General features: G+C 38.6%; 1 protein-coding gene across 3 annotated transcripts; it reads right to left on the reverse strand.

The window, feature by feature from the left end:
- Positions 1-290: 290 nt before the first annotated feature.
- On the reverse strand, positions 291-12,200 carry LOC111336622 (tubulin alpha-1D chain). 3 transcript variants are annotated; one of them, XM_022942749.2, is made up of 7 exons: positions 11,569-12,200; positions 8,548-8,572; positions 7,684-7,906; positions 4,136-4,284; positions 3,086-3,478; positions 1,702-1,989; positions 291-1,387 (listed from the first exon to the last, which is right to left on the reverse strand). In XM_022942749.2, the coding sequence occupies exons 2-7, from the start codon at positions 8,548-8,550 to the stop codon at positions 1,085-1,087; spliced, it is 1,359 nt and encodes a 452-aa protein (XP_022798484.1). In that variant the 5' UTR covers positions 8,551-8,572; positions 11,569-12,200; the 3' UTR covers positions 291-1,084. The 3 variants fall into 3 exon arrangements, with proteins under 3 accessions (XP_022798484.1, XP_088597859.1, XP_088597866.1); XM_088741733.1 differs by having other exon boundaries at positions 8,548-8,648; XM_088741740.1 differs by lacking the exon at positions 8,548-8,572.
- Between the last annotated feature and the right edge of the window lie 75 nt (positions 12,201-12,275).

A 12,275-nucleotide genomic window follows, 5' to 3' on the forward strand; every position in this document is an offset into this window, starting at 1 on the left:
AGAACTCGGACGAAAAATGGTGAGCTCACTGTGGAAATATAAGACATCCGGCTAATGTCGAGAATTAATCATGACGGCGTATAGTCCGGATGTCTCAGTACCCCTGAGATGAAGAAGTGTTGATCTTGTTCTCATTAGATTTCCACTTTAAATTTTTAGTGCAAATTCATCACGCCACACAATGCACGTCAATTAAAAATAATAAATCACATGGAAATATTGTGTCTTGGATTTCTCTGCGCTCAGACTCTTTTTTTTTTTTCCTCAAAGTATTATACAAAATTCTCCAATTCAAACTTTCCGTGAGATTTAATTATAAGCAAACTCTATGCTCACAATGCGCGAGGATGCAAGGCATGTTAATTAGTAAATAAACCCCTTCGGGCGCCTGGTATGTCGGCTGATAATGTCCGCGGCTGAGAGATTGTCCGAAAAATGAATATTTGGCTGAGAAGCGAAGCTTCGAGGAAAAATATGAAATTTTGAGGACAATCTCTTAGCCAAGGACATTATCAGCCGACATACCAGCAAGCCAGAACGGGGTTTATTTATTTTATAACCTTCCCATTAATTTTCACATCGCAATTAAACTGCGCGTAAATACAGTAAAAAAGCCAGCGGTGATCTGATGGCGAATGCGCGTGATTGACGCAAGCAAACAAGCAAACAAAAAAATCGAGTTTGGTTTCCTTCCATGTAAATAGGAGAACGGAAAAGTTGAAACTCTTGTGCTATGTTTCTTTTTCACGGAAAAAAATCGGAGGACAAATATCGACGCGGACGGGGTTATTGCGTGATAACTGTCCTGTGATTTTGCACCACGTGACGTAAAGTAAGCAATAAAATCGCGCCAAAATTAATGGATGGATCATAACTGAGGATAGTTCGTACAGGATATTGCGCGAGCAGTTCCCTAGCAAGTAGTCTGAGTGTATGAATTAAAACCGAGGCTCGAAGGAGACACCCGGTGGTAGAGTAACACCACAGCAATGAAAAATTCATCAAATCAATACATCAACCGAGATAAAATGCTGAACGAAACTTAGAGTAAACTTAATTTAGCCAAGAATAAGACATGTTAGCTTTAATATTCTTCGTCTTCAACAGCTTCCCCTTCTTCCTGAAGAGAATCCACTCCCACTTCTTCGTAATCCTTTTCCAAGGCAGCGAGATCTTCGCGAGCCTCCGAGAATTCTCCCTCCTCCATGCCTTCACCCACATACCAATGGACAAACGCACGCTTCGCGTACATCAGGTCAAACTTATGATCCAATCGAGCCCAGGCCTCTGCAATGGCTGTCGTGTTGCTCAACATGCAAACGGCACGTTGTACCTTAGCTAGATCACCGCCTGGAACGACCGTGGGAGGCTGGTAATTGATTCCAACCTGGAGGAAACCACAATGAAAATAAGGAATTACGAAAAATGTTCTCTTCCCGGGAAAAGCAAGAACGGTGATTTAAAGGGTGAAGATCTAGTGCAATCCGAATTAATAAAAAAATAGAGAATAAGACAAAAAATTAGACGAGCAAATATGTGAATAAACATAATTCAATTCTTCGACGAACTTCTCTTGACGTATGTTTCCTGACTTGTGTTGTCTCTACACACGTATAGTGACTGCGACGATGTTTCTAAATTTCATTTCCTCTTGTGTCCTTAGAATGGGACAACCTTCCCTTATTACTCGATCTTCATTACCTTAAATCCAGTTGGGCACCAATCGACAAACTGTATGGTCCTCTTTGTCTTAATAGTAGCTATAGAGGTATTCACATCCTTTGGTACCACATCTCCACGGAACAGCAGGCAACATGCCATGTATTTCCCATGACGTGGATCGCATTTGACCATCTGATTGGCTGGTTCAAAACAAGCGTTCGTAATCTCGGCTACATTCAGCTGTTCGTGATAGGCTTTCTCAGCTGATATAACTGGCGCGTATGTGGCAAGAGGAAAATGGATGCGAGGGTATGGCACCAAGTTGGTCTATTAAGTGTGAAATGCGTAAAGTTTTACACGACGATCGATGATAAAATTAAAGAACTACGAATTCTCGATAGTAAGTGGGAGTTGCACATTGAGGTTTTGGACAGGCATGTAAACTTAAGGACATATAGTATAAACTTTATCCTTATTTCGGTGCGCACGAACAAGCCTAAACCGTGCAAGTTCGCTTTTAGATTCCCCACACAGCAGGACTCTTCACGAAGCTGACTCTAACGATATGCAGGACACGCACCAGAAATGCCAAGGCGCTCGATAAAAAGGAAAAAGGTTGGAATCCTCGTCTGTTACAAAGAACTTGAAACCGCAGTGAGATCATAAATGAATAATCATACAGTTTCAAGAAACTATTATAGATTGTAATAGTCAGTGGTAAAGGTTAATTCCCTAAAGCAATCAGCATAAGTCTTTGGACGCCTGAATGTTCCCCTGTCTGTTTGAAGCGATATGCACCTTTCCCTCCCCACCGCCCCCCCCCCCCCCCCATGTAATATATATATATATATATCTAATTAGACGTTTAGTTGTGTAGTATCGCTGAATATTTTTACGAGTTGTGCAGTATTGCAGAGTTGTGCAGACTGCTGATGCAGTCCGGCCAAAATCCCCCGAAGTGTTGTGATGCGCATTCGATCATATCCACATGTTAATTTGCGCAATATAAATTTTAAATTATTATTATTATTATCATTATTATTATTATTATTATTATTATTACGAGCTCGTAGGGCGAGTCAAAATACAAACAACGAGTAAAAATACTCAGCGATACTACACAACTAATCGTCTAATAAGAAATTTATTATCCAACACGCCAAATTGTTATTTCAGTGCGGGCGGATCGCGGAAATTTCTGGAGTATAAATATCGCGTGATATTTGTACTCGTCTCGCGCGTTATTTGTACTCTACGAAGCACAGTTGGATAATAATGCGTTTTCTTCCTCGGCTTGAGTCCAACATTGTTTTGGGGGAAAGGGAATGCTTCGAAGTCAAATGTGAACCTCCAAAATCAGACGACTTCGTCTGATGTTTCGTTTTGCTTATTAGTCTGACCGTCACATTGTCCATCAACTCACCTGAAATTCCGTCAAATCCACATTCAGCGCTCCGTCAAATCTCAGAGAAGCCGTAATTGAGGACACAATTTGACCAATCAGTCGGTTGAGATTGGTATAGGTGGGTCTCTCTATATCCAAATTGCGACGACAGATGTCATAAATGGCCTCGTTGTCGACCATGAAGGCACAATCAGAATGCTCCAGGGTGGTATGAGTCGTAAGAATCGAGTTGTACGGCTCCACTACTGCAGTGGCTATCAGGGGGGAGGGGTAAATAGAAAATTCTAATTTAGACTTCTTGCCATAGTCAACCGATAGACGCTCCATGAGAAGAGATGTAAACCCAGAGCCGGTTCCGCCGCCAAAAGAGTGGAAAATGAGAAATCCCTGAAGACCGGTACATTGGTCTGCCTATGGAATGTAATATGAAAATAGAAATAAAAAACTAGATAAGTAACATTTTGCAGTGGCATGTCCACCCACACGCTCTTTATCCCCTGATTCCTCGTCGAAAAGGAACCTTATAAGTTGGTTTCCTTGTGAAGGAAATACAACAGGAAAAACCACGAAATGTCTTCAGAATCAAAAAAAGAACAACAAGCTCTGGCAACATGTGATACCTGATGTGGGATCTAACTCAAGTTGGGCCAGAGCAGTAGGTAGCAAATGGTTTCAATTTGGCGCCAGCTCTGGTTCTACAATGGCAAATGAGCCACGACTTGTGCGAAATTGAAAGCTAACATATCGCAATGTTTTTTAAGCATATTTCTATAGACTTTACTGCAAAAACGCTTCTTTGAACTTCTTGGCCTTGCCTCTCATTAGCCTTTTACATTTTGTTTTTGTTTTCCCGGTTTGTCACAAGTTTCAGTTTACCCCTTCACACCGGTGTCAATATTTCTTTTGTCTTCTACGTCTTTTCTTACGAAAAAGATGATGGTCAAATGGTATTGCTTTTATTGCCTCAGTAACGTAATTGTTTAAAAAACGAAGTAAGAAGACAATTTGAAGAAGTATTAAAAGTGTCAGAAGCGTTTTGATTCCTGGAGCCACAAGTTGAAAACATACCAGTTTTCTGATTCTGTCGAGAACAAGATCGATGTGTTCTTTTCCAACAGTGTAGTGCCCACGAGCATAGTTATTAGCGGCGTCCTCTTTGCCGCTTATCAGCTGTTCGGGATGAAATAAGTTGCGGTATGAACCAGTACGGACCTCATCTGGGAAGAGGAAAAACAATAAGCAATCGAAGACAACACAAGAAAAAGCGTCTATCCATTTAAACCTGAATACCGTGAGAAGTCGATGAAAAAACAAATGGCCCAGGAATTAGCAAAATGCATTATTACTGACTGGGACTATGCTGGGACTTTTATACTTGGGATCCTCAATATACTTTTTAAACTGGGTATTCCTTAAGAATAAGCAACCATCGGGAAACTCAGAATAGAGTAGAATAGAATGCAGTAAACGTTTATTAAAAATACCTTAATAGCAGCTGGAAGCTGAATTGCAAAGGTGCATCGGCAAGTAAGTTGACAAGTGGAGACGAGGCCCTTCGTCAAGTATCAAAGCCCTCTAATTATTCCAGATTAAAACTAGGTCTCTCTTTCATACCTCTGCGCTGATTTGCGCGATTTGCATAATTATAATACCTGTCCTAGTTTTCACAAATTCGTTGCATCGAGAAAGGTAAACACCACTCTGGGTTAACGAAAACACTAATTAAAATCGAGGAAACTGCCTGAACTGCGTGAAAACGAGAGTGACATGACAAATCACTACTTGGTCTGGTTTTGAATCTGATTGGTTTGAAAAGTAGTGCCAGTTTCGTAGAACAATCTATTTTCGGCTGAGTGTCGAAAGTAATCTTGGACTGCTTTCGTTTTACTTAACTTTTCTCCCTGATTGTTCCAGAAAACTCGCACTGTCCTCTCAAACTATCAGATGCAAAACTAAAAACAATCGCAAATTGTCATTCGCGTTTTTCCGCGCTTGAAGTAGTTTTCTTGTCTTCATCGGCAAATGATAATGTAAGTATCTGTTGTGATTGGTTGTGGAATTACTATGGTGTTGGTTTTTCGAAACCGAATTGTAAACTGCTTTAAATTGAAAAACGCATCTGAAGAACATTGTTTACGACAAACTCGAAAATTCAACTGTTTCCATAATGATCAATGAGCCATTGCTGTTAAATGACGCCTTCGAAACCCTCTTATTATGCCATAAATTTAACGAATGTGGTGTTTTTCAACAACGATGAATAACTCACTAAGTGAAACAAATGGACAAGTTTGCGTTAAAATTGTTAATTAATCGTTAGAAAACGTTACAGCAAGAAGGTTCTAACTGAATTAAATAGACCCTTCCACGGTTTTATCGGCCATATTGGTTGGGGGTCAAACAAAACCTCGTTGCGTAGCAACGAGCCATAGAATCTCTTATGATAAGAAGGCGCGCATCGCTACCCTCGTTTCAATTTTCGCTTTGTTCAGGAACAAAAATTAATATTCATCGCTGAAAAAGGGAAGACATCAATAAAGGCGATTGACTTTTTCTCCTCTCGGCGAAAAACCTTTTCTTCTCTGCGTTTTATGGGAGACACATTGAGATCGTTTTTCTTTGGACGTGACCTCGCGGCCGACATAATGCCAGAAGGTCAGAGAATAGCTTTTCCGAATGACTTTTTGTATTTAAGTAACTTAATTGTGCAGAGGAAATGTTGAAATAAATGTGTTTACGTGCTCTTTAAACTTTTTCGTCCAGACAGGCTAACATACTCTTGAAAAACCAATAACTCGGCAAAGAGAAACCCTTGGTTTAATGGGTTTTGGAGATGGGTGTTCTGTCGGCGGCTGTAACAACAATAGAGGAGATCCGAAAAAATGGGTCATCCACTCACATGTACAGAAGTTATCGTTCCACAAGCCCAAGCAATCATTAATTGAAGCATGGTCTCGACAGGTTCAGAAGGGAAGAAAATATTTCTCAATAGGAAAGTCAAGGGAGAGTGTTGTTGTCTGCTCCAATCATTTTCGAGAAGGGAAGCCTTCAGTAAGCAATCCAATACCTACTCTTTTTTGACTCCTTTTGAGCATTCAAATACAAGTCACCCAAAAGGCGGCGATTATCAACATCGGTTGATAATAGTGATATCATCACTGCAAGTGACGAATTGATGAAAAGTGGAGACGATTCCCCAGGGTTAAAACTGTGTACAGTCTGCACAAATAACCAGAGATGCTGATGTTCGACTCTATACTGGCATGCAAAATACAGATGCTTTCAGAACCTTATTTGAGTACTTACTCCCACCATAAATCCTAAAATTTAAAACTACACAATATCGATGGCTAAAAAACATATTTTAATTTCTCAACCGAAAGAAGTGCTTTTTAAAATGCCATTCTCGCACCATGGCGGCCACGAGGTCACCTTCAAACAACATATCAATCGGCCCATAAAACGCAGTGATAAAAAGGTACTTCGCCAAAAATTCGGCACTTACTTTTAGTAACGCCTTATCTATGTTCCCACTAGATTTGGAGACGAAAATAAGCGATTTTCCATTTATAAAGTTACGATATTGAGCGAAGGTACCGACGCGCGTGGAATAATTACAAAAGAATATATTGCTTGTTGTTACGCAACGAGGTTTTGTTTGACCCCCAAACAATATGGCCGTAAAAACCGTGGAAGGGTCTATTGTGAAGTAAGAAAATAAAACATGAAAAGAGGCGAGCTACCTATTTTAATTAAACTCCGGAGGTTAAAAATCTCTAAGAAAACAAACGATGCTTTACAATCCAATATCCTGAGAAAATCCAAACATTGTTGATGGCACCTGCTGTACGCAAATAATCATTTACAAAAGCTCTCATTTCTTAAGTCTATCATAATTTTTCAACACGAATTCAAACCCGCATAATCTATTCTTGGCACGATCAGGCTTTTCTGAAACATCTTGATGACGATCATAAGCAATTCGTTGTTGATGTTTTTTTAGTCGGGCTTTCGGTATGAAATGGCCCACTTATGATACAGCATCGATGAGTAATTGGTGTAGAATTAAGGAACTCAGTATACTTGGTTCAAGTTCTATCTTTGTGGCCAATCTCCAAACGTTAGAATCGAAAAGGAAGAGATTTTTGCCAGAAAAAGATTCGACGCGAGAAAATATTCGTAAAATTGTGATTCAGAAGCAAATGAATTGCTATAAAACAAAACAAAAACATTTTTCAGAAGCATTATAATACAAGTTGAGATGCAATCAGCTTTTTGAGGAAATCAATCATGATAAATTGCAAACAATATTTCTTTACAATATCCCCCGTCTTATCCCCTATCTTTCCTCTCTTCAACCTCCCATGTTCACCAAAAAAATCACCTCCAAAATCTCCTTTAGTTTCCAGATTAGCGTTGTTAGATTTCTTTCAAAATGAACCTCGGCGCGTTTTACAAAAGAAATCATATCACGGAAATGATGCAAAACTAACTCGCGCGTGAAATCGATTGTGTGACTGAAATGCTTAAGTAAACTAACAAACAATAAAACGTACAGGTATATTTTCAATATTAATCGACTTAAAAAAGAACAATTCATTTCGTTTGAAACATACCAACAACCGCAGGTTCAAGATCTACCATGACAGCTCGGGGAACGTGTTTTCCTGCACCAGTCTCACTGAAGAAAGTGTTAAAGGAATCGTCTCCGCCACCAATGGTCTGATCACTAGGCATGTGGCCATCAGGCTGGATTCCATGCTCCAAGCAGTACAGTTCCCAACACGCATTACCAATCTGAACTCCGGCTTGTCCGATGTGAACTGAAATACACTCTCGCTGTCGAAAGAAAGCCGCGATATCTTTTTAACCGAATTGTGTACATTGCACTAAGTGGCGACTTACATACTGTAACTTTGAGAAATTCAATGAAATCATTAGGAAATCGTCTTCGCTTTACTCCCGGGTATCACGCCACCTTATATTACCTTGGAATTGTTTTAAAACGCCAATTACAAATAAGGCGTAGATTTAACTGTACCATAAGACCGAGGGAAATTATTATGAATGAGCATTAGTTACGATTTCAGTAAGTTGTAGATATCTACAAGAACATTTTGTTTCCAAGAGGACATTCTACAATAAAAAGATTCTTTTAAAGGCGATGGCGTCAACAAGTCTTTCACGGAGCTTCCTGTGGCATCTATCTTATATCTTGTATCGAAGGCCTCCCTCAATGACACACTACATAGCTTGGAAGACAATTTGCCAAAAAATAATATATTCTCCGGACTTGGCCCCAAGCGCTTGCATCCATAGCATTTAGTCACCGTCAAATAGTCAGGAGAGAAATGAATTTAACACAGAAATGAAAGTGACAGTTTTAGCCTCACTTGGACTGGCATCAATTGAAAATAAAAAGAACGAGCACAATTCAAAAGAAGGTGAAAAATGAGGCCAAATATTGTGGATCTACTTACCATGTTCTGACAGGTGAACTCTTCCCTAAAGATGAAAACCAAGGCAACCTTGTAATTGAACCGCAAACTAAGCAACGCTCTCTCCGCGATCAAGCGATTATCTGCAAGATTTTCCACTTCAGTCGCATAGTAAGGCACCCGTGAACTTGTCAAGGCGCTCAACAATAAAGTTACGTGTTCACAGGATCGCGAATTTGATTTGGCTACAAGTGCTTAATTATTCATCAGAGGAAATCGCCCCGCTAAGTTATTTTGACTATCTCGACTCATCTCATACCAATTTCTTGGAGCTCCTTATTTTTTGTTCGAATGGTCATTTTTTCCGAATAGTAAAAGGGAGAAGGTTAGGATGTACTTTGCAGAGGCAATTTTTAATTTATTATAGTTACTGCGGTCAACTCGTGAAAATAAGAGTTCTCGATTTCTTAGTCCTCTCAAAGATGGAAACATCGTCCAGTCGAAGGTCCAGTTCCACTAGTTATAAATAATACATGTGTTATGCCGCAAAATGTATTACTAACGTAAAATGTAATAACATCGACGCAAAATGTAATAACTTTTCTGACGCCCATAATGTTCGCTTAATAAAAGATATTATATATACAAGGCTAAAAGATTAAGAAAAAATTATTAAAACTTTTAAACGAGACGTTTTCGGCTGTTTGCCATCATCAGGGTGATGTTTGCCATCACCCTGATGATGGCAAACAGCCGAAAACGTTTGGTTTAAACATTTTAATAATTTTTTCAGTCTTAATCTTTTAGCCTTGTATATATAATATCTTTTCTGACGCGTTATTGAATAACGCAAAATGTAATAGCTTTTGAATGACTTGCATGCTCTTAAGCGTAAGTTTTTGATCGAATAACCGTGAAATATGTGATAAAATGTACCGATAAAGTTCACTCCTTGCGTAAAGTTTATTGTCTCGAAATATTCCAGAGTTAGGTATAAATCACTGGAAATTACCCAATAAAGAAATTTCAGTTGTAAATATGTGTTTACAGTCTACTTTCGCTTTATTTCTACGCTTGTAAACGCAAATATTATTGGAAATTGGCCTCGTGGTGATCATTGTGCTGTGTGGGGTTGTGACAACGATCGAAGGTACCCAGAAAGGCAAAAGATTCTTCCTTACGTTGGGATATTAGGATTCTACTCGAATAAGAAAGATGTTTTGTCGCGGGCCAGAGCTATTAATCGTGATCAATTCAAGGTTACCACGAGTACGAAGGTCTGTTCAAATTATTTTGCACAAGATTATAGAACGACCGAATGTCCTACACCAACGTTGTACATGAAAGGGTACGATTGTGAAAGTAAATCTAAAAGACCTCCCTCAAAGATCAGATGTACAGAGATCAAGGAGAGACAATAAAGGAAGACAAAGCGAAATGGTGACGAAAATGAAGTTACAGTTGAGAATTAGCCCCTTCTGGAGAACGAGTCTACATAACAAGAGAGCACTCGGCATCGCCTGCTGATACGGACGCTTGTTTTCTTGTTGACACAGCTATGAAGACTGAAAATACAAGTCAAGTGAAAGAGAAGAGAAATTTTTCACTGAACAGGCAACTTGTCTTAAAACTTTTATTGTTATGCAGGTGTAACTAGGCCTAAGCTTGATTTGGTTTTTGAATTTTTAGAACCAAAGGCCACTAAAATACCTCTCTGGAGGGGTCGTAAGAGTACCAAAAAGTCATTAAGAAAAAAAAAAGAGTAACTGAGACACCTAAAAAGACTGAAAACGATGGAGTCTTGATAACATTAGTGAGAACAAGAAAAGGTTTCGATGTCAAATTCCTAGCTGACACTTTTGGCATTAACTCATCTCAAGTGCTCAGAATTTACAATACAAGGATAACACTTCTTTCTCAAAAGCTGTCCTTTCTAGTTCCATGGCCTTCAAGATCAGAATTACAAATTAAAATGTCTTCCAAAAAGATTAAAACAATTTAAGAATGTAAGAGTAAATATTGAGTGTCTTGAACTCTTTCTATAAAGACTCCACTCCCGACAACCGCATCGTAAAGTACGTTCTGCTCACGAAATCTTTGATTCGTGGTATCACTTTTTTTTAAGTTTTTCAAGTTCATTAATTTTATTATAGACTGTCAAGTCTGGAAGTAGATATTTTGCAAAGGGTTGTTAGATAATCCGAATTCTTGTCTAGGAAACTTAATACAATTTTCGAGCTTCTGTGAGCAAGACACTTTTATGTGAATTTAACATGCCCAAACATTCACGTGTTTTGACACAATGTCATATTTTAACGTGTAACCAATTTACGTCTGGAGCATGAACATGTCAAGTTTTGACAATTTCGCCGTGTGTTTCGGCACTTCAGTAAAACACAGATTTTTAAACCCATCGACTGCTTTTCGTCTGAATTTAGAAAATTTCGGTCACCCCACTTTTTGCGTGTTTCAAGGGTAGAAACACAGAGGAGGGCTGTAAAAACTAGCTTGACGTGTTCACGTTCGAACTTTAGTTGGTTTGATTATTAAACGCAACGATTTGTCACGATATACTGGAATGTTCTTGAGATATAACAAAAAAGCATTAAAAACTTTGTATCACAGGTTGTTTTTCGATTATCCTTAAAAGAAGTTATTACATCTTGCGTTGTTACATAATCTGTTAGAAAAGTTATTACATTTCGCGTTGAAGAGTTATTATATTTTGTGTTAGTGTTACACTTTGTGGCGATTGTTAAGACATTTTGCGTCACTATTAAAATTTGCGGCGTAACAACCTGTAATGGGAATAATCTTCGTCCATACGAAACACGTTTTGAATTAATTAGTTCATTCTTTTATCTCATCTACTTCCCGCATTATTTTACAGTCCGATGACTAGCAGGCTTTAAAGGTCGCGCTTTACAAACACAGTAACGAAGCACGTCAAACGAAATCTCTAGCTGCACGTTAGGCAAATCTCAAAAATGTGCTGAGCAATATACTACATCCTCGAGTATACGTGAGGTTAACATTACTACTACTATTACCGATGTCACTTACACAAAGTATCCAATCACATCAAAGGAAACGAACAATTATTCCAAGTATGTTCAATCGTGGTTATCAGGCTTAATACCAAACGAGGTAAAAAATAACAGAGAATTTAGAGGAAGTCGCTGCTCATCTCTTGTAACAGGATTAGTAAGATTTCAAGTTCAAGAGTTATCCCAACAACTGCAGTCGTACTGCATACTGCAGCCATATTGCATACTTACGAACCATAATTATACAATCATCAGTCTCGCATATGCAGCTATAGATTTTTCGTCTCTTGAACAAAAATATAATGAAATTTTACGAACCACATCCCACACGTTCTTTTCCCTGAACCTCTGTGTTATTTGTAATTAAAAAAAAAAAAAAAACAAAACAAAACAAAGAGTAAATAAATATAAAACAAGCCAAAAGAAAATTTCAACAACAATATCAACGAGAAACACTTCTATAAAAAAATCAGCTGATCAAACAATATATAAACTATATAGCATATCAATCAAACCAGATACAGACCAAAGCATTCGCTCTGTGTTAGAAGATTGAAATACACTGGGCGTGAGAAAATGGGTGGAGAAATGATAGGACGTTGAGTTCACTTTGTCAGTAACGAATTATCATGCTCTTATGTCTGCTTAACCAAAGAGATGCTTAAGCTGGACCAAAGCAAACGATAAATTAGAATACTTCAGCTATACTATAGAACGCACACA

The sequence above is a fragment of the Stylophora pistillata genome, chromosome 1, assembly GCF_964205215.1.
Source record: "Stylophora pistillata chromosome 1, jaStyPist1.2, whole genome shotgun sequence".
Classification (NCBI taxonomy): domain Eukaryota; kingdom Metazoa; phylum Cnidaria; class Anthozoa; order Scleractinia; family Pocilloporidae; genus Stylophora; species Stylophora pistillata.

Coding starts and splice junctions, on each gene's coding strand:
- LOC111336622 (XM_022942749.2), bottom strand. Junction 4,285..7,683: donor TCTTGAACCTGCGGTTGTTG/GTATGTTTCAAA, acceptor TCCTCTTCCCAG/ATGAGGTCCGTACTGGTTCA. Junction 1,990..3,085: donor TGGATTTGACGGAATTTCAG/GTGAGTTGATGG, acceptor CACACTTAATAG/ACCAACTTGGTGCCATACCC.